Source organism: Sceloporus occidentalis, unplaced genomic scaffold (genome assembly GCF_023333645.1).
Source record: "Sceloporus occidentalis isolate IW3139 unplaced genomic scaffold, rSceOcc1.0.p SCAF_8, whole genome shotgun sequence".
NCBI lineage: Eukaryota > Metazoa > Chordata > Lepidosauria > Squamata > Phrynosomatidae > Sceloporus > Sceloporus occidentalis.
The window spans coordinates 29,363,935-29,382,423 of NW_028316988.1; the positions used below are offsets into that span (position 1 = coordinate 29,363,935).

General features: G+C 50.6%; 2 protein-coding genes across 2 annotated transcripts; both read left to right on the top strand.

Moving 5' to 3' along the window:
- The first annotated feature begins 743 nt into the window (after positions 1 to 743).
- LOC149308470 (uncharacterized) lies at positions 744 to 3,752 on the top strand. The gene is made up of 5 exons (XM_089536883.1): positions 744 to 770; positions 1,316 to 1,413; positions 1,860 to 2,009; positions 3,188 to 3,345; positions 3,461 to 3,752. Exons 1-5 carry the CDS (start codon positions 755 to 757, stop codon positions 3,750 to 3,752), a joined length of 714 nt encoding a protein of 237 aa, XP_089393009.1. The 5' UTR covers positions 744 to 754.
- Positions 3,753 to 11,023: 7,271 nt separating this feature from the next.
- On the top strand, positions 11,024 to 16,643 carry LOC149308471 (maestro heat-like repeat family member 5). The gene is made up of 8 exons (XM_089536884.1): positions 11,024 to 11,050; positions 11,689 to 11,811; positions 12,869 to 12,971; positions 14,507 to 14,581; positions 14,831 to 14,918; positions 15,176 to 15,240; positions 15,591 to 15,691; positions 15,953 to 16,643. The coding sequence occupies exons 1-8, from the start codon at positions 11,024 to 11,026 to the stop codon at positions 16,001 to 16,003; spliced, it is 633 nt and encodes a 210-aa protein (XP_089393010.1). The 3' UTR covers positions 16,004 to 16,643.
- Positions 16,644 to 18,489: the final 1,846 nt, after the last annotated feature.

Genomic DNA, 18,489 nt, shown 5'->3' on the forward strand with positions numbered 1-18,489 from the left:
CAAGAAATCATTCACAGGGAAGTCCTGGGAGTGGTTTGTTGCTGCAGCGCTCCTGGATCTTCACGGTTATACTGGATGAGCGCAACATCATCTGAAAATCTTCAGTGTAACCCCGCGATTATGCCAGGAATATGCCTTTTACTCCCTTCTCCCCCCGCCTGATAATCTGCATATTCTTTATATAAAACGGCAAAATCAAGGTTTCATTTTTGAAATTCCTATGTGTGTATGTGTGTTGTATTTAAATGTTTTCAAACTGAGGATGGTTGAATAAGCCACAAATACGGATTCAGCCACCCACAGTTTGAAAACATTTAAAAAGATCTGTACATTTTAAAAAGCAAACCTTGACTTTGCTGTTTATATGCCTTGGATGTGGAGGGCTGAGTGTACTTTTTCATTTGATGCTTTTCATTTATTAAAATTTTTATTGTATATATTTTTTAAAGTTTTGATTTGTCAGCCACCTTGGCTCCCTTTTTGGGAGAAAAATGGCATTTAGAAAAGGGTATAAATAAATAACAAACAAGATCCATCTGTGCCGTTTGCTGGGTGTCCAAGGGCCACATGGGGATCTGTGGGGATGATGCGGGCCGAGAGAAAGGATCCCTCTCTTCCCTTTGGATTTCTTCAGTTCTCTCTGGAGTTTGGCCAGCTGACCCACCTCATCGCCCTTCTGCTTGCTCGGGCCACGGATCCAGAAGATACCATTTGTACCTCAGCCGTCCAGGCAGTCAGCTGCCTCTACAAACTCATGTTCAGCCAGAAGGGTGAGCGCAAGGGAACCGGGGGACTCTCTTTTTGTGAGAGAAGCCAGAATAATAACTTTGGGCAGCCAAGCCTTGCCCTCCCATGAGTTGCATTTTTCTGTGCCCTGGTGCCCATGGCATGATCCCCTCATCACAGCATCTACTTCACGGCTCCTCTCACTAGCCCAGCCCAACCTCATCTGCCCCCCAAACACCTCTGCCCCTGTCAAAGGCCCTTTGCACAGCATGCTGCCTTTCACGGCTGGGGTCCCTCTCCCCGATCCCCAAAGAATGGGCAGAAGCAACTGACCTGTAGAGCCCTGGTGGTGCAGTGGTTAAATACCTGTATTGCAGCCACTCACTCACAAACCATAAGGTTGCAAGTTCAGTACCAGCCAGGGACTCAGGGTCGACTCAGGCTTGCATCCTTCCGAGGAGGGCGCTCAAATGAGGACCAGCTTGTTGGGGGCAATTAGCTTACAGTTGCAAACTGCTTAGAGACTGCTTAGGCGATATGAAGGAAACTGCTATTGCCATTGAGCTCTGCTCCATTTCTCTCCTTGCAGCGGAGCCGCCAAAGAGGAAGAGGAAGCGCTTGAGGTGGGCTGCCAAGAGGAGACCCCAGAAGGACAAGGGGGAGGACAGCCACTGGTGCATCGTTGAGGTACTCAGGCTGGCCAGGATGGAGGGAGGGTGGCTGAGGTCTGCCAGGACCAGCCCTGGCAGGGTGTAGGGTGGGTTTGGGAGTGTTGGCAGGAGCAGGATGTTCCCGGGAGCAAGGAAGGTCCAGCCTCCCCCTGGCCATTGTGGGCTGGCCCTGTGGCCCTCGCTGGACCCTCAGATCTCCTCCTTCTCCAACAAGCCAGAATCTCCTCTCTTGGTTCCCCAGAGGAAGGGGAAGGGGTCCTTCCTGGCACTTTGGGGGCCATGTGTTTCTGGTCTCCCCTTCTTCTACTGGCCTCCTGTCTCCAAGGGCTCCTGGACAATTCCTTCCTTCGGACTGGGACTGTGGGGCTTCTCCCTTTCAGCTGGGGGCCCAGAGGACCTGCCCTCTGAGCAGCAGAAACAGCCGTCATGTCTAACCATTGCACCTGATCTTTGTTGCTGCAGGGCCCAGAGGATCCCCTATTCTCCATGCAGCTCACCAGCCTCTTGCTTGCTATTCTGAGCAGCCTCCCAAGCTCCAACGCAGGAATGCAGGGTGACTTTGAGGAGGTCCTCCAGGCCATCCTCCAGAACCATGCCAGGAAGGTCGAACGGGTGAGAGCTTTTCAGCTGCTGCCTTCGGCCCCAAACTCTTGCCTGCCTTGGTGGGCTGGGACCCCCTTGAGGAGGAACTAGATTTCCTTCTCAGCCTCCTGGGCCAGCCTCCATGGCCAAAGGCGCAAGGAAAGATCTTGGCTCTCTCAGCACAGGAGGAGACATTTCTTTCCAACCACCCCACCTCACCCCATTCTACCCACCCAGCCAAGTGACAGGACCTCCACCAAGGAGGGAGTGCCAAAGTTAGAGAGGGTCTTTATTCCCCCCATGGCCTCCCCTGCCAAACTGAGCAAGTGGTGAGAGCCAAGTGGGTCCCTGAGCCTCCACAGGAGAACCAGCCATAGCCCCATCTGGCCTGCCCTCCATGCTTCCTCTCCATCTCACAGGGGCCAGTACGGCCAGTCTGCTTGGCAAAGGTTTCCCTGAGGACAGAGTGCCAGCCCACTCCAAATGGCGATGCTGGGCAGACAAGGGGTTGAGGGCCAGAGAGAGTGGGAGTGGCTGGTCCAGGAGGTGTCTAGGGAAGAAAGGGAAGAGATGAGCCCAACTCTTGGTCTGCTTCGGATGGGTTGGCAGACTGATGTGGAAAGGTCTCTTTGGGCTCCCAAAGTGTCTCTATGGCTAACAAGTGCCACTGGGTTAGCCAGCCCTCTACCGTGACCAACACAGCTGAGCTCCCATTGCCCAGAGAGGTTGTGGCCATTCGGCACAGGGGAATATCAGCAACTCTTGCCTGGCCTGAGATCATGTGGCAGCACTGGCCCGACTGGTTGATTTGGTGTGCTGTGTCCTATACTATTTATTTCCTACACACTGATTCTGTATTGCCTCTGGTTCTGAAAACAGCCCTCGGGTGAGAGAAGGCACAATGATCCTTCTGCCAAGGAGGTGCTGAACAACAGCCTGTCTCATGCCCACCTGCCCTTTCTTATGGTCTAGAAATGAAATAAACAAGCCTTTTATTGTAAAGCATTAGCGTAGCTTTACTTGCCATGATCTGCACATGTTCAATACATGGTTGAATGGAAGAACGAGAGGGGACTAGTAAATGGCTGCAGGTTAGAGCAAGCCAGAAAGTGTGAGTGTTGTAAAGTCAGTCAGAGCCCCCCCCCCCAGGCCCCAGCATCCTCTACCTCCAGGTCCTTCACCGCCTCCATTCCTTCTCTCCTGCCCAGATTAAGGAGGTGGTAGTCGCCATCTACACCTGCCTGCAGATCCACCCAAACACCCACTGGGTCCGGAAGCTGGCGCTGAAGGTCTTGGGATACCTGCTGCCCCACCACTTGGAGAAAGTTGTGCACAGCTGCCTCTCCTTCTCCTTACCTGTGAACAGGTATGGGTGCCGGACTGTCCTCCTGAGGTCTTTAGGCCACTGTCGGGCAGTGGCTGGAGGGAAGACTTGCTACTGAATCCTGACGACTTCTAGCTGCCTTTTTTTGACTTTGTAGGCAGGCCAGGGAACTCTGGACAGCGATGGCTTCTGGTCCCCAGGTGGCCAAGCAAGTTTTGCGGATCTTGTTGGAGAGTCTCCAGATCAAGGACCTCTGCAAGAGCAATGAGGAGGACGTCACCACATCCCTGGCAGTAAGTGGCCAGGCATCAGCCTGGTTCTGGCCGAGCCTGAGCGACTGCTTGCCCATTTCCCAGGCTCTGGTGTTTGGGGCTCACAACCTGCTTGGGGTGCTTCCTCACTGCCCAGAGACATGGAAGGCATGTGGGAGGTTCCTTTTCTATGGATAAAAGGAACCTCCCACATGCCTTCCATGTCTCTGGCCAGGAGGGGGTGACATTGGAGGAGGACGGTGGTGCATTCAACTTGAGGGGACGGTAGTCCTGAGGTACTACAAGCCCCATCAGATTGCTATCATGTGGGTGCCAGAGGGAGTGCCCTTTGGCCATTTTCCATTGTGGGGATTCACAACTTAAGTGTCCAACTCCCATCATTCCCCCCATCTGCCACCCTTCTAGAGCAGATCATTAAACAGGCCATCTGTGTGTGCAGAGGAAAAAAGTCCTGTTATTATTATTATTATTATTATTATTATTATTATTATTATTACTACTACAAATCAGCATAGGTTTCTCAAAAATAAGATGTGCCAATCTAATCCAAATTCCTTTTTTGGATAGAGTCACAAGCTTGGTTAATGAAGGGAATGCTGTGGATGTGGTGTATCTTGATCTCCATAAGGCCGACAACAAAGTTCCCCATGATATCCTTGCAAACAAGCTTGTAAAATGTGGACAATGCAACTCAAAGGTTGCTCAGCAATGGCTCTTCTTCATCTGGGAAAGAAGTGACCAGTGGGGAACACAAGGGTCTGTCCTGGGCACAGTTTGCTATTCAACATCTGCATCAATGACTTGGGTGACAGAATAGAAGGCACGCTTAATCAAATTTGCAGAAGAGACCAAATTAGGAGGAGTAGCTGATACCCCAGAAGAAAGGTTCAAAACTCAAAATGATGTGAACTAGAAAGCTAGGTCAACGCTAACATAATGCCTTCAACAGGGAGAAATGCAAAGTACATTTAGGCAGTAAAAGTGAAATGCACAGATACAGCATGGGGACACCTGGCTTGACAACTGTGCCTGCGAAAGGGATCTAGGTGTCTCAGCAGACCACCTAAAAAAAACCAATGCAATTCTAGGTTGCATCAATGGAATAACAGTGTCTAGACCAGTGATTCCCAATTTAATTAATTAATAATTTGTTTTATTTATATACCACTATTCCAAAGATCATAGCGGTGAACAGCAAGTAAGCTAATTAGCACCTGGTCCTCCAGGTGTTTTTGGACTGCAGCTCCCAGAAGCCTCAGCCATCGTGGCCAATGGTCTGGGATTCTGGGAATGGCAGAGTTTGGGAATCAATGGTCTAGATCAAGGGAAGTAATAGTGCCATTCTATTCTATTTTAGTCAGGCCTCATCTGGAAAAATCCTGTGTCCAGTCCTAGGCATCACAATTCAAGAAGGATGTTGAGAAGCTGGACCTGTGTCCAGAGGGGGGCAGGGGGGGGGCGACCCAAATGCTGAGAGGTTTGGAAACCACCAAGCCCTATGAGGGGAAATTTGGGGAGCTGGGGGTGTTTAGCCTGGGGAAGAGAAGATTAAGAGGTGATAGGAGAGCCCTGTTTAGAGATTTGAAGGGATGTCATACTGAGGATGGAGCAAACTTATTTTCTGCAGCTCCAGAGACTCGATACGAACATGAAAAGTGATTCCTCCTCAAGACCAATTCCTGACAGTAAGAGCTGTTAGACAGTGGAAGAGACTGCCTTGGAGTGTGGCAGAGTCTCCTTCTTTGCAGGTCTTTAAACAGAGGCTAGATGGCCCTCTGTTAGGGATGCTTTGATGGAGAGTTCCTGCATGGCAAACCTTTTCCCGTTTCATTTCCCAGTTCCTTCTGCTTATCTGATATAATATTTCTTTTGATTTTGATTTCTTCACCGTTTTCCATCTTCTTCAACCTCTTTTCAGCATTATTTACATATATTCTTAACTGCTACAAATTCATTTATCCAACTATTACCTACTTTCTTAAGTATCTTTTTAATTTTGTATGTTTGGCCATTTTTCTCTTATAAAATCATAAAGTTTCTCCCAGATTTTTTGTATCAAAATTTTCCTTTTCTTCTAATTTTGGACTTTCTTTTGTGTTTTCTGTCCATCTTTTTGAAGTGATGTCAATTTCCATCATTTCTAATCATTTATTTATCCATTCATCAATTTTAATTTTTGTCTCTATTTTCCTTTATCTGGCATAAATCATTCTAGCTGCTGTCAACATATAAAAGATCATTTTACCATATCGTTTGTCCTCTTTATCCTCTATCATATTCAATAACAATATTTCTGACCTAAATTTTAATTCCACATCTAATATTTCTTTGGTTCCATCATTTATCCCTCTCCAAAATTTCTTAGCTTCTGGGCAATCCTACCAAAGATGAAAAAGGCGCCCTTTTCCTTGTCACACTTCCAACGGCTGTTTTGTCCCTTTCCATATAGTTTACACAACTTATCAGGAGAAAGATGCCATCTCTACATGATCTTATGAACATTTTCTTTTAGGTCTTGACATACCGTATATTTTAATCTTTTTTTCCACCATGTTTCCCACTGTATTAATTCCAATGGTTTTCTACAATCTTTCGCCCACTTTATCATATTATCTTTTCTTGTTTCTTCTTCAAACTGGTATTCCAATCTCTTTTTATATAATCTAGATAACATGGCAGGTTTCTCCTGTAACATAATTTCCTCCAGATTTGTCTTTCTTTTGGCAATCCTCATTGTCTTTTGATCCATTCTGAATCTAGATTCCATTTGGTGATAAAGGAACCATTCACACCTTTTATGCCCCTCGGCTCTGATCTGATCTATTGGTTTCATTTCCTATTCTTTCTTATTTTTCTTTAATATTTCACCATATGTTAACCGATTCTCTTTCTTTTGTGGATCAGTATTAAACAACGCTTCGTGGGAGGATAACCACATCGGAATATAGGGACATTGCCATCTTTTATATCTCTCCCAGATTCTATACAAAGACGCTCTCACAAAACGGTTCTTAAAGCCTTGATTCACTTTAACTTTCCCATAAAAAAAATACGCATGAAAACCGAATCTAAGATCATGTCCTTCTAATTTCAGTAATTTCTTTTCTTTCACTTTCATCCATGTACTCAACCATTCCAATGCACTGGCCTCATAATATAGTCCTACGTTTGGTACAGCCAACCCTCCTCTTTCCACGGGATCCTGCATATAATTTTGTTTGATTCTTGGCTTTTTCCCCTCCCAGATATATTCAGAGATTTGTCTTTGCCATTCTGTGAAATGTTTATCATTTTTAATTTCAGGAATTGTCAAAAGAAAAAAAATAATGTTGGAATCAAAGTCATTTTCACAGCTGAGATCCTCCCCTTTAGGGATAATCTTAACTTCCTCTATTCTTTCATATCTTTCTTTATCTCTTCCCACCTTTTTCATAATTGTTTTGAATTAAGTTTGTTCATTATTATTATACCTAAATATCTTGCTTTTTGGGTTACATTGAAACCCGTCATTTCTTTTATCTCAATTTCCTCCTTTCTTGTTGTATTTTCTGTAATTACATTTGTTTTTTCTATATTTATGGCAGAAGAGCTGGCATCTTTTTCTGCTGTCAACAGAGATTGGCTGGACTCTTCTGTTGGTGCTCTCCATTCATGGTTTCCTTTGGAAATCGTGGCTGGCCATCCATGCAGTTGACTGTATTCATCGGCAGACTGTTGCTGGTGGCTCAGTTGTGGAATGGCCTGAGAATGAGTGTGCAAGTGCTCCTTGCACAAGAGCCACATCTCTCCTTTCCTCCTCCTCAATTCCAGGCCATGAATGTCATCTATGAATCCTTCGGGATCTTGCACTACAATACAGCCATGATGGAGATGCACCATCAATTCTTCATCCCAGTGCTGAGGCAGGTGGAGTATGTGCAACAGCTGGCTTTGCCTAAAGCCTTACAAGCCAGGAAGAAAGAGTTTATGAGGTAGGACCCCAATGTTTTCACTTTTTGGAGGTGCCAACCAAGGGGTGGAAGGAAGGAAGGTTGAGGACCCCTTTGGAAACCAGCGACAGCCACAGTCCCCCAGGCATGAGCAGAGCCAGGGCAGCGGCTCAGCTGGAGGCCAGGCACCTGCTGTGCCCCCTCACCTTAAACTGGCTCCTTTGTTGGGTTGATGGTGGTGGTGGGGTCAGAAAAAGAGATGGGAGGAGCAGAGAGGGAAAGAGAGGGTGACCCCAAGAGACACTCATCCGGGAGGAGAGCCCATGCTCAGGAGTAGTGCCAGGCTGAAATGCTGGGCAGGGGCTCTGGGCCCTCTGCCCCATCATGCGCCTTCACTTCCCCCGAGTGCACAGCTCCTTGCCCATGGTCCTGCCTCTGCTGACACACACAGACACACACAGAGAGACACACACATCTCCCTGGGGATGCCCGGGTTGGAAGCGCCTCAAGGGTCAAGCAGGCTGGTGGGGCATCTGCTGGCCTGATGCAACCTTGATGGTCTCCTCCTTCTCTTTCCCCAGCAAATCGGTGGAGATTGTGAAGGGCCTCTTCTTGGTGGCCAAGGATTGGGCTGTCTTCGCCCGCATCCAGGTCCAGGAGGGCTGGATGATGCTGGGCACTCCAGGGAAGTTCTTCCAGAGCACCCACCTGCTGGCCAGGTATGTATAGCTTCAACCTGGATCCTGCTCCCCAGGCATGGCATAAGCCCTCTTGTCCAGAAAGCTCTGCATGCAGCCAGCAAACAAGAGCACGGGAGAGAGAGATCTATATTTTGGGTGTGTTTTCCCCCCATCCTCCCTGACTGGACTGAGAGCAGCTGGTGGCCCCTTGTGCCTTCAAAGGAAAAGGAAAGGGGTACAGGAAAAGGAGGTTAGGGGTCTCTCCATCCCAGCTGCCCGGGGAGCTCTGTGTGGCCCCTCTTGTCATCCCCACTGTCCAGTCTTTCTGCTGCCAAGGGTCAGCAGGATGACCAAGTGAGACCTCCTTTGATTTTCTGCCACCGTCAGGGCTATGAAAGAGTGCGATAGTCCACAGATACCAGGGGTCCGTTCCCAGGCTATCCACATTCTCAACTGTGGCACGGATAGCAAGAAAGAGAAGATGGCTATGGCCCTCATGGCAGAGGTAAGACACCCTTCAGGGGGCTGAGCGAGCCATGGGAGCCAGAGACTGCCTCAGCAACCCCAGGTGGGCTTCTGCCATGCGCAGAAAGGAGCTGGCCCACACACAGAGTCCCCACGGGTCTCCTTCAGCCAGGCTCCGGATGCAGTTGGCATGGCCTCCCTCTTGGGCAAAGGCTGGCACTCACAGAAGGCAGAGCCAGGGGAGGCTTCGGGGGACCTTCTCCCTCTGGAGGATTGACAGCTCTGGGCCATCTCTGAAGTGAGAAGAGAGGCTAGGTGACCCTGGGTTGTTGCGAAGGGTGAAAACCCAAAAGGATTTCAAAGCAGGATGAAGAGAAGGCACAAAGCTTGGGGGCTGTTTCAGTAGGCTATGGAGAATGTGGGGATGGGCGTCATTCTCTCCCCGCTGCACAGTATCTAGCATTGTGGAGCACCAATGAGGCTGAGTGGTAGGACATTCAGCAGAGAGGGAAGGAAGGGATGTCCTCACAGAGTCCATGGTTGGGAACACTGCCGAAGGGACCGCCTGTAGGGCAGGCCTTTTAGCCCCTTACTGGAGAGCGGGTCCATCCCACATTGCCAGCCATTGGGGAAAATAATGATGGGCACTGAGGTTACACCCACATCTCCAGAGGCAGTGTCCCCTCCCGTTTGTCTGCTTCTGGCGGGGCCAGGAGAGCTGCCTCATTCAGCTCCCTGCTGTGGGGTCTCAGGTTGGGGTCCTGTTGGGGGGTAAAGAGGCTGTGATGCTCCTGGCTTCCAGCTCAGCACCAGGGTATGCCCCTTTCACTTGCCTGGTGGTGGCCCTCCCAGGCAAACCCCCTGCCCTTTTGATGCCCCCCTAGCTTACACACAGAGACACATGCATGCACTCACACTGCTGCTTCCTTCCCTCCCTTGCCCCCCAGTTTCTTAAGAGCCCATCTGCTCTTCAGCCAATGGACCGTTCGACTATCAGGCATCAGCTGAAGGAAGCAGCTGCCTCTTCCAGCCTGGTCCTCAAAGACCTTTTTTTGGAGGCCCTGAAAAGCTTTGCTGAGCCACAGGAGGTAAGTAGTAGTAGTAGTAGGGTCTCAGGGGGTCCTACAAAGGTGGGTTCCTGTGCGAGGAGGTGGGGCCGGTAGAACCCCCCACGTGCAGGGAATTCCCCCAAAGCCTCCACCTCATCCTGGCCTCCTCCGGTCTTGCTTAGGTTGAGGGTTTGCGGGACCAGCTCCCTAAGATCATGGAGTCCATATTCAGCGGACCAGAACAGGACATCCTAGAAGGCCTGAAGGAGATGATAGCCACTCTCCATGACCTGGATGACCAGGGTATTGGAGCCCTCATCTTGGAGTTGGCTATGAACATCCGCTCCTTCTTTGACGACGTACGTACCAAACGTGGACAAACCTAACATTGTCCCTCCTAGGGCCTCATTTCCCACTAAAGCACTGTGGAGGGTGGACAGCCCCCCTCTGTTTCCCAGATCCCTGACTGCCCTCCTATGATGGTCAGCGGCTGCAGGCCAGAGAAGGACAGAGTGTCCCTGGAGCAAGTAGAAGTCCTGGTGAAGGAGCAGAGGCATGCTTCGTGTGGGGAAGGACTTTATCACACAGGAGGCAAGAATATTCTCCTGTCATTAAATCACAATAACAGGGTGGTTTTCACACGTTGTACTGCAACATTGCAATTAGCGGACCATTATCCTGTGAATAAACAGCAAAATCATTAAAAACTCAGTGGAAACCTTGAAGGAGCCTTGAAGTCATTCCACATCCTTCTAGGCTTCTCGCAATCCTTTGGCGGGCCGCATGCACCCCCGGGATCTATCTTGTCCAGATATGGTGCAGAGCTTTGAACAGAGTTTTTCATATAGTTTACATTTAAAGGGTTAATGTTTTTCCCTTTCTAATTTTTTAAAACTTTGTAATGCTTTATACTGCTTTCAACCTGTGCCATTTTAAATTTAGCCCCCTTGAATCCCTATACCCACTCTATCATTCTTGGCGTCTATTGCCTTTCCAAGCATCCTTGAGACGCACACACTAGCCAGGCCAGAGACTGCTGTCCTCCCTGAGGCCCTCCAGACAGACCCTCTAGCGTTCAGAAGTGGAGGCTCCTGATGGAGAGGATCTCCCCATGTGCCAGTGGACAGCGTGGCTCCCCCAGGCTTGACCCGACATGCATTCCTGTGTGCTTCTTGCTTCTTCTCTTTTCTCCCCAGGAAAGAGCCATCGTCCGGTACAGTGCCTTTACCCTCCTGGGAGAACTGTTGAGGGGAGTGTCGGAGGCTGACAAGGTCCTCATGGAGAGGGAGGTGGTCTTCAGCCTCCTCCCGCTGCTCCTCCACCTGATGGACCGGGACTCCACCATCAGCACGGCGAGTCCAGTCAGAACTAAGCCTCTTTTCTTCCCAGACCCAGTCCAGCCCCAACCCTGAAATGCTTTCAGCACTTCAGCTTTTCTGGAACAGCTGGAGGTTGTTTTCTGGTTGAATGGCAGAAACTTTTGGGCCTTTAGGCTAGTCAGTTCAGGCAACCAGGGGAACGTGCGGACTGCGAGGGCTGTGGGATTACCCCATCATCCGTCAGCCTTGGACATTTTAGCAGGGAGCGATGGGGGTTGCAATCTGTCAAGGCCTGAAGGCACAAACCTCCTTCATCCCTCCTTTGAGCTTCCAAACAGGAACAGGAATCATCACTCCTTTCAGATGTGGCTAGGCTGAAACTCCCATCGTCCCCTTAAAGTGGAAAGGGGCCCCAGGGAAACAACAGTCAAGGATGATGGTGCGCTCTGGGTCCCAAGCTGGCAAACAAGAGGGGGCTTAGCATTTTTTAGGAGGGGTGTCTGCCACTCAGGCTGCGAAGAGGCAGGGAGATTCTGGTTGTCAGGAGGAGGTGGAGAGAGGGGCTAAGGTAATGCATCCCAGTAGGGCACCGCATAGAAGGGCCTCAAACGTTCCACGTGGCAGCCTCTTGCCCCTTGGGAGACCAATCTCCGTCTCTCTTTGTGTTGCAGAGCTGCAGACTGGCCCTGCTGGACTGTGGGCTCTTTCTCAGATGGACGGAGCTCCCCCTCATTTTCCGCAGCCTGGCCTGGGAGGATCTCCAGAGCTGCCTCTCCAGTATCTGGAAATATTTGGTCAGTGGAAACATTCCCCACCCTCCCACCTTCCCTCTGCTTGCAGTTTCTTCTGCATAAATGGGCCTGTTGGAGCAATGGGAATGGCCAGTGAGCAACACAATTGGGGATCCGTGGAGATGTGGCTTGGGGCATATAGAGCAGCCAGCAGGGGTCATCATTAGAACCGTGGCTTCTGCAGTGAGTGGGCCATGGCCAGATCCATCAGGCTGGCAACCGAAGGATAGCAATAGTAATAGCAACTACATTACTCTACTGCTTATCAGTGCACTTAAGCACTCTCTAAGCAGTTTACAAAGTGTAAGCTAATTGCCCCCAACAATCTGGGGACTCATTTCAGCCACCTCCTCGGAAGGATGCGAGCCTGAATCGAGCTTGAGCCCTTTCGCTGGTATTGAACTCACAACCTTATGGTTTGTGAGTGAGTGGCTGCAGTACAGGCACTGAACCCCTGCGCCACCAGGGCTTGTAGCGGGATCTCCTCGGAGGTTTTAGACGCAGTGAGGAGAGCTAGCTGGCTTCATCTGGAGACCTTTTTTGCTTGGGAGAAAGGAAGAGAGGTGACTCTTCATGGGACTTGAAGGCAAACACACACATGTACCCTGATCTTGCATAATCCCAGAGGTGCCTCTTTGGAGATTGGGCAGTTTTGCCCCACTGGTCCCCAGGGAAGCCATTCAGGTCTCTGCAAACACTTCCTCTGGTGCACACTCCCAGGGAGGGGGCCATTGCTACAAAACCCCAGATCTGCCTTTCCCAGCAGCTGTGTAAGCATTGGCAGGCAGAACCTCTCCTGTGTCCCAGGGCTGGCAGAATCAGAGTCTGTCCCCTTTCTCGCATCGCAGCCACTATCAGGGCCCTGAATGCTCACTCTTTCGTGTGTCTGCTCCTTACAGAGACACATGATCCACCACGTGCAGGTTTGGTTGTAGCCACGGGCCGGCTCGCAACAGGTTACCCCGGCTGCACTTCGTGCCAGGAATCAACCCATGAGTGACCATGGCAATGTGGGGCTATGGGGCTTGCTACTGATGCCTGTCCTTTCCTTTCCTGGCAGATGGGGAACCACAGTGACAGCGCCCACGTGTTCCTCTCCCAGGCCTTGCAATACCTCCACCACCCCCAGGCTGAAATTAAACACGCTGCGGCAGAGTTCACAGGTAAGCCAAAAGCCGGGCGTCTCGTGAACTCTCCCCCTCCTATGCATGGTAATATTGCCTCCTTCCTCCCTCTGGGTCCTTTGGAAGACCCCTCTCTGGGAACAGAAGTGAGGCCGCGAAACGTCCCCCCATGCCTGGTGCTCCCCACAGCATTCCTGGGCATGTGGACCCTCCACAAGCCTTTGGTGTGAGTTTTTGGACTTGCCACTGGCAAGTTTCTCGGCATCATTTAGCAAAGGCTGTATTGCCAGATTGGTTTATTTCATCCCTCTGGGAACATCCTTTTGAATGGATTGCATTGGGAGGGGAGGAGCCGGACTGTTTTTGACTTCACCATGGAGTTGTGCCTTTTTGGGTGTCAAATGCCATAACCAAAATCTGAATGGTTAAGTGTCTACATTTATGATGTTCTGACATGTATTAATACATAAACAACCAGAGGCATCCCTTTCTATTATATTATTATTACTCCTTTTTAAGATACATCTTTTAAAAATCACATCAGTCACACATTTAAAATATAACAATAATTGTTGTTGTTGTTGGTATTTCTTACCCACTTCTCCCTATGGATCAAGGCAGGGAAACACAAAAATTAACAGATTAAAAAAAATAATTAAAAAGACATCAGTTACAATACACATCAATTTAAAATGACTAATAACATATGTACATATTCAAATGATGCAAATTTAAAATTCATCATTTAAAAGTCACCATTTTAAAAATCATCTGGATAGACCTGTCTCCCTTGCACCCCCTAGACACTTGGGCCAAGGGGGCTGGTGGGACAGAGAGAAGGGTGGCATGGAAGAAGACCATGCTCCAGGCAAGCTGTGCCCCATAGTTTGAATGTGGGGTAGTGTGGTAGGGGTCAGGACTGCTTGGGTGGAGATGGCGGTGGAGGAGGCATGGGAGAGAGTCCTCTGCTCTCTGCCCTTCCTCATGAGTCACAGGCAAAGTGGGACAGTCCCACGGAGCACAGGGCCTCCCCCAAAAGGACATGTGGCAGAAAGATGGGCACCACAACTATTACCATTAGATTCAATGATATATGAGAATTAACACTCCTAAGGATTCTGTATGGTGTGGTAACAGGAGGAGAAGGAGGAGGAGGAGGAGGAGGTCAGTGGGGAGATGGCAGCGTGAGCTACCAAGCCGGGTGACACCAACCCTAGTGACGCCAGTAGCACAGGGTCTCCCCTGAAAAGATATGTGTCTCCAAAATGGGTGCTTGCCCACCACTTCCTGCCCCATGCCACCAAAGCACCCACCCTGACATGGAACAAAGGCAGCACCAGCACTCCCGCCCCCAAGTTGCCAGGGCTCACATGCCAGCCATCGAAAGGCACAGATTCAGCTGGTCCTTTGGCACATGAGACCAAAGGTTTGAGGGCATGGATTTTAATGTTATGGAATGGGGGTGGTGTTAGGGGGGGGGGGGGGAGAGAGAGACAATCTCTGTTTGTAAAGGAATGGTTTGATGGGATGCACAGAATAAATACCGAGGTCTCAGACTGCCCTTTTCTGCTCAGGATATATACTAACATCCTGCAGTTCTGAACTATCAAAGAGCCTGGAGCAGGAGGACATAGTGTATCTTGGAAAAGGTAAGGGGTGGGGTTGCTGGGTTTATTTTTGGGAGGGGGCAGTTCTTCTTCCCTGACCCACCGGGGCAACTGGAGGTTTTCTTTGCATGGGAGTGAGAGAGGAGAGGGAGATGCTGGCCTACTTCTCTTTCTGTGGGCACAGGAGGTGGCTGGAAATCCCAACCTGCTCCACATCCTCCATGCCTTGCAGGCGTACTAGTTTTCAGCAACATCTAACTGGGTCACCTGTGGACCTGTTTTTTACTCCAGTCTTCCAGGAATTGCACAAAGATCGCAGCCTGGGAAACTTTTCAAACATCTACGCCACGGCTCTACAAAATCTGTCTGCCACGAACAGGTGAGCAGAGCATCCTCAGTGGCAGAGTCAACCCAAGGAAAGTGAGGGAGGGAGGGCCGTGTTCCCCTGTGGGGTGTGTCCGCATGTGTGCATGCAAAATAACAGGAGTCGATGTGGCTGGCATGGCTGCTACAGGCCGGTGGATTGAGGCTGGCCAAGATCATCATGGTGCCCCATCTTCTGCCAAGTGAAGAACAAGGGCTGGGCCTAGAGAAGTCAGTCTGAGGTCCCCATTGTGTCCTATGATCCCTCCACAGGTTGTCAAGTGTGGAAGAGAAGGTTGAAAAGACTCCCGAGGAGGAGAAAGACAGCATGCCTGAAGGTGAGAGTCCTTTGACCCCACATTCCCCCCCATGAACCCAAGAAGGACTCCTACCGGGGGTGGAGGATCTCCTTTACCCTGCCTCCCAGGGTGTCAGCAGTGTTGGAGGGTCTTTATTGATCTGGGAAGGAGCAGCAAGGCTGCCCCTAAAGGGGGCAGTTCAGAAGATGGAGACCTCCCCGCCAGGTCTCCCACTGGGGAGAACCTGTTTGCCCTGACTTTTGTCCAGACCCAAGTGCCTGTGGAGCTGAGACACAGCACACCTGCCTCTGTGCATACGTGCTTCTGTGTGTGTTTGTGCTGGAAAAGGAGGGAAGGACCAATCTCTCATCCTGCCTGTTCCTCTGCAGAGATGCAGCCGAGTGAAGCTTCGGACAGCCAGACAACCAGCTCCATCCCACCATTGGAACCACTGAACTCCCCCATGCCAGAAGATCCACCCATGCAAGAGGTAAGCTGTGAGATGTTTCTGGGCACACAAAGCCCCCAAGGAAATAACCAGCCTTTCACGCAGCAAGATACTGCTCTTGGGGGTCCCCTCTTCCTCCTCTGCCCCAGGAAAGGGTGCCTGGAGGCGCAGAGGAGAAAGCCTGCCCCCAAGCCAACTGGTACACAGGGCGGGAGAGCAGGCCTCCAAGGGCACCATGGAGGACTGACAGATGCCAGGGGGAGCAAAGGGCAAACGGGACTTTTTTGCTTCGACTCATTGCAGGGAAAAAGGCCGAAGAACCAAGCGACCCAGAGGAAGCGTTGCTTTCCATGAGTGCTTCTGGTGCTGATGCTGCCACAGGAGGAGAGGCTGATTCTGCTGCTGGAACTGGAACAACCACTAGTTGTGAAATAGATCCTGTTCTAGAGGATCAATTGCTCTTCCTTTGACCTAGCTTGAAGATTTGGGCCTCTTCTGATGGTTGCCTACTTGGTCCTGTCTGCCCTTTTACACTTTAGACATCAAGATTGCCATTCCTGAAAGTCTCTTTGCCCAGCAGTGCCACCCAAAGAAGGGGCAGCCCTTTCACCAGGCCACAGCCATGAGAGAGGAGACTCTCAGCGGCCTCTGAGCAGGATGGCTCTTCCTCTGCCCAAAGGGGAAAGAAAGGACAAGGAGGACCAACCCACTGTTGCCCTGGTCGTGCGCCTGGACAAATCCTTCCTCCATTCCTCCCCAACCAGGCTGTCCCTGGGGCTCTCAGGGCTCTTCTCCAGGAGGATGTTTGGGAACCTCTCTGGCTTCCAGCTTCTTCTGCTTTCCTCAGGATCCTCTAGCCATCCAGGGAAAGAGGGCTCCTTCCGCCTCCGGGAGCCCAGACCAGGCCCATCCTTGGGAACCTGGAGTTCGTCGGTGGACTTATCCAGCCACACAGGCAGAAGCCGGCCGCCTGGAGCCAGCACACGTGAGTGGGATCCACTGAAGGTCTCTGCCCAGCAGTGCCACCTGAACGAGGGACAGCCTCTTACCCTGGCCATGGCCACATGAGAGGAAAGCCCTGGCTGCCTCTGAGAAGGATGGGCTTTTACTCTATCCAAAGGGAAAAGAAAGGCCTCATTCCTAATATCTTTTAAACCGGATTGTGATTTGGTATGAACCGGTTTAAAAGAGCACGGTTCCCACTTAATTTGAATTGCTGAAGCGATTCCAAAAGGGGGGGGGGGGGATGGTTTTGACTCATTTAACCCGTGTCAAAAAGATGCAGTTTTTCTGGTTCTTTTGTGCTGAATCAATTTATTCAGCCCAAGTGGGAACCATGCCAATTTGAATCAGCCCCGGCAGTCCCATGCTTCCCCAACCTCTCCATCCCAGCCTTCCCTGGCCTCCTTCACACCTCCTTCCATCCCTCGGCCTCCTTGCCGCCTTCCGTCCTCCAGACTTCTCCATGTCCCCAGCCTCCTTCACACTGCCTTCTGTCCCCCGGCCTCCTTTCCCCCTTCCTTCCCCTGGCCTTCTCCATGTCCCCAGCCTCCTTGCTTCTTTCCATCCCAGCCTTCATGCCCCCGGCCTCTCCTGGCGCAAATATGCTCTGACTGCCGCTGAACTGATTCGTCAATTTGGATTGGTTTACCCAAATCAGTGGAAACCAAATCAAGTGGGAATGAGGCCAAAGAAAACCTTGTGAGGCAGGACAAGGAGTTCAACCTGCTGTTCCCACAGTGGGCACATGGGAAATTCCCTCTTCCATTTCCTCCCAAGCAGACTGTCTCCCATGCTTTCAGAAGGATTTTTGGGAATCTCTGAGACTGCCAGCTCCTCTTGGTTTCCTGGAGATCTTCCGGCCACCTGAAGACTCCTCTGGGAGCCAAGACCAGGCCCGGCTAGGGGGAACAGCAGGCTGCACCTCCTTCCTCTTCCTTGAAAGACATTGTTTTGGGGTGGAGGAAGAGTTCCTCCTCCTCAGAGGCCACTGGGGACTTCCTTCCTTGTGGCTGTGGCCATGGGAAGGGGCTGTCCCTTGTTCAGGTGGCATTGATGGGCACAGAGACATCTGGGTATAGCAGGTCCCATTCATGTGTGTTGGTTATGAGCAGCTGGTTTTTGCCTGTGTGAGTGGATTAGTCCACTGGGGCCCAAGGCTGACTGTGTCCGATGAGCGGAGGTGATCATGGTATCTCCACTGCCAGGTAAGGTCCCCTTCCTGAGCGTCTCCTCTCAGGGAGATGGGGCTTCTGCTGAGAGGAAGTAAGTCTTGGTGGAGCTAGCATCCACTAGTTGCAGTCCCAGACCCTGGAGCTTGGTGACAGAGCTTGGCAAACAGGTTTAGCTAACATGGTGGTTTTGTCCGTGTGTGGTGAAAGAGGCAGTAAAAGATGAGTTTGGGGTCCTGTGGGGTTAAACCTCTCCAGACTGAGAGAGTCTTTTGGTGAGGGTCAGTTGGGGAAAAGCTGGTTTGTTTGTCTGAGCTCAAGGGAGGCTTGCTTGTGTGTTCTTTAGTGCCTGTTGTTCTACTGCAATTTGGGGGCTTTTGTCTGTTGCGTCAAAGCTGATTGTTTCTGTGAGCTGCGAGGAGGTGTGATAGCACTCTGTTGGGTGTATTCCCAGGTCTCAGGGAGGCAGGGCTTCTGCTGAGAGGAAGTGAGGCAGAGACTTGGTGGACGGAGGAGCTAGCAGCTACTCTCTCTGTCTATCTGCACCTGCAGCCCCAGTCCATGGAGCTTGTGGGAGTTCTCTTCAGTGCGTTCTTAAGACTACCGAGCATGATTAAAAAGAGAAATAATAATAAATAATATATATTTTTAAAATTTGTATCCCGCCTC

Excerpts from the sequence above, each read along its gene's own strand:
- LOC149308470 (XM_089536883.1), top strand. Across the intron at positions 1,414-1,859 it reads GCCACTGGTGCATCGTTGAG|GGCCCAGAGGATCCCCTATT; the intron begins GTACTCAGGCTG and ends TTGTTGCTGCAG. Across the intron at positions 2,010-3,187 it reads ATGCCAGGAAGGTCGAACGG|ATTAAGGAGGTGGTAGTCGC; the intron begins GTGAGAGCTTTT and ends TCTCCTGCCCAG.
- LOC149308471 (XM_089536884.1), top strand. The coding sequence starts at position 11,024 with ATGGACCGGGACTCCACCATCAGCACG. Across the intron at positions 12,972-14,506 it reads CGCTGCGGCAGAGTTCACAG|GATATATACTAACATCCTGC; the intron begins GTAAGCCAAAAG and ends TTTTCTGCTCAG. Across the intron at positions 15,692-15,952 it reads AAGATCCACCCATGCAAGAG|GGAAAAAGGCCGAAGAACCA; the intron begins GTAAGCTGTGAG and ends GACTCATTGCAG.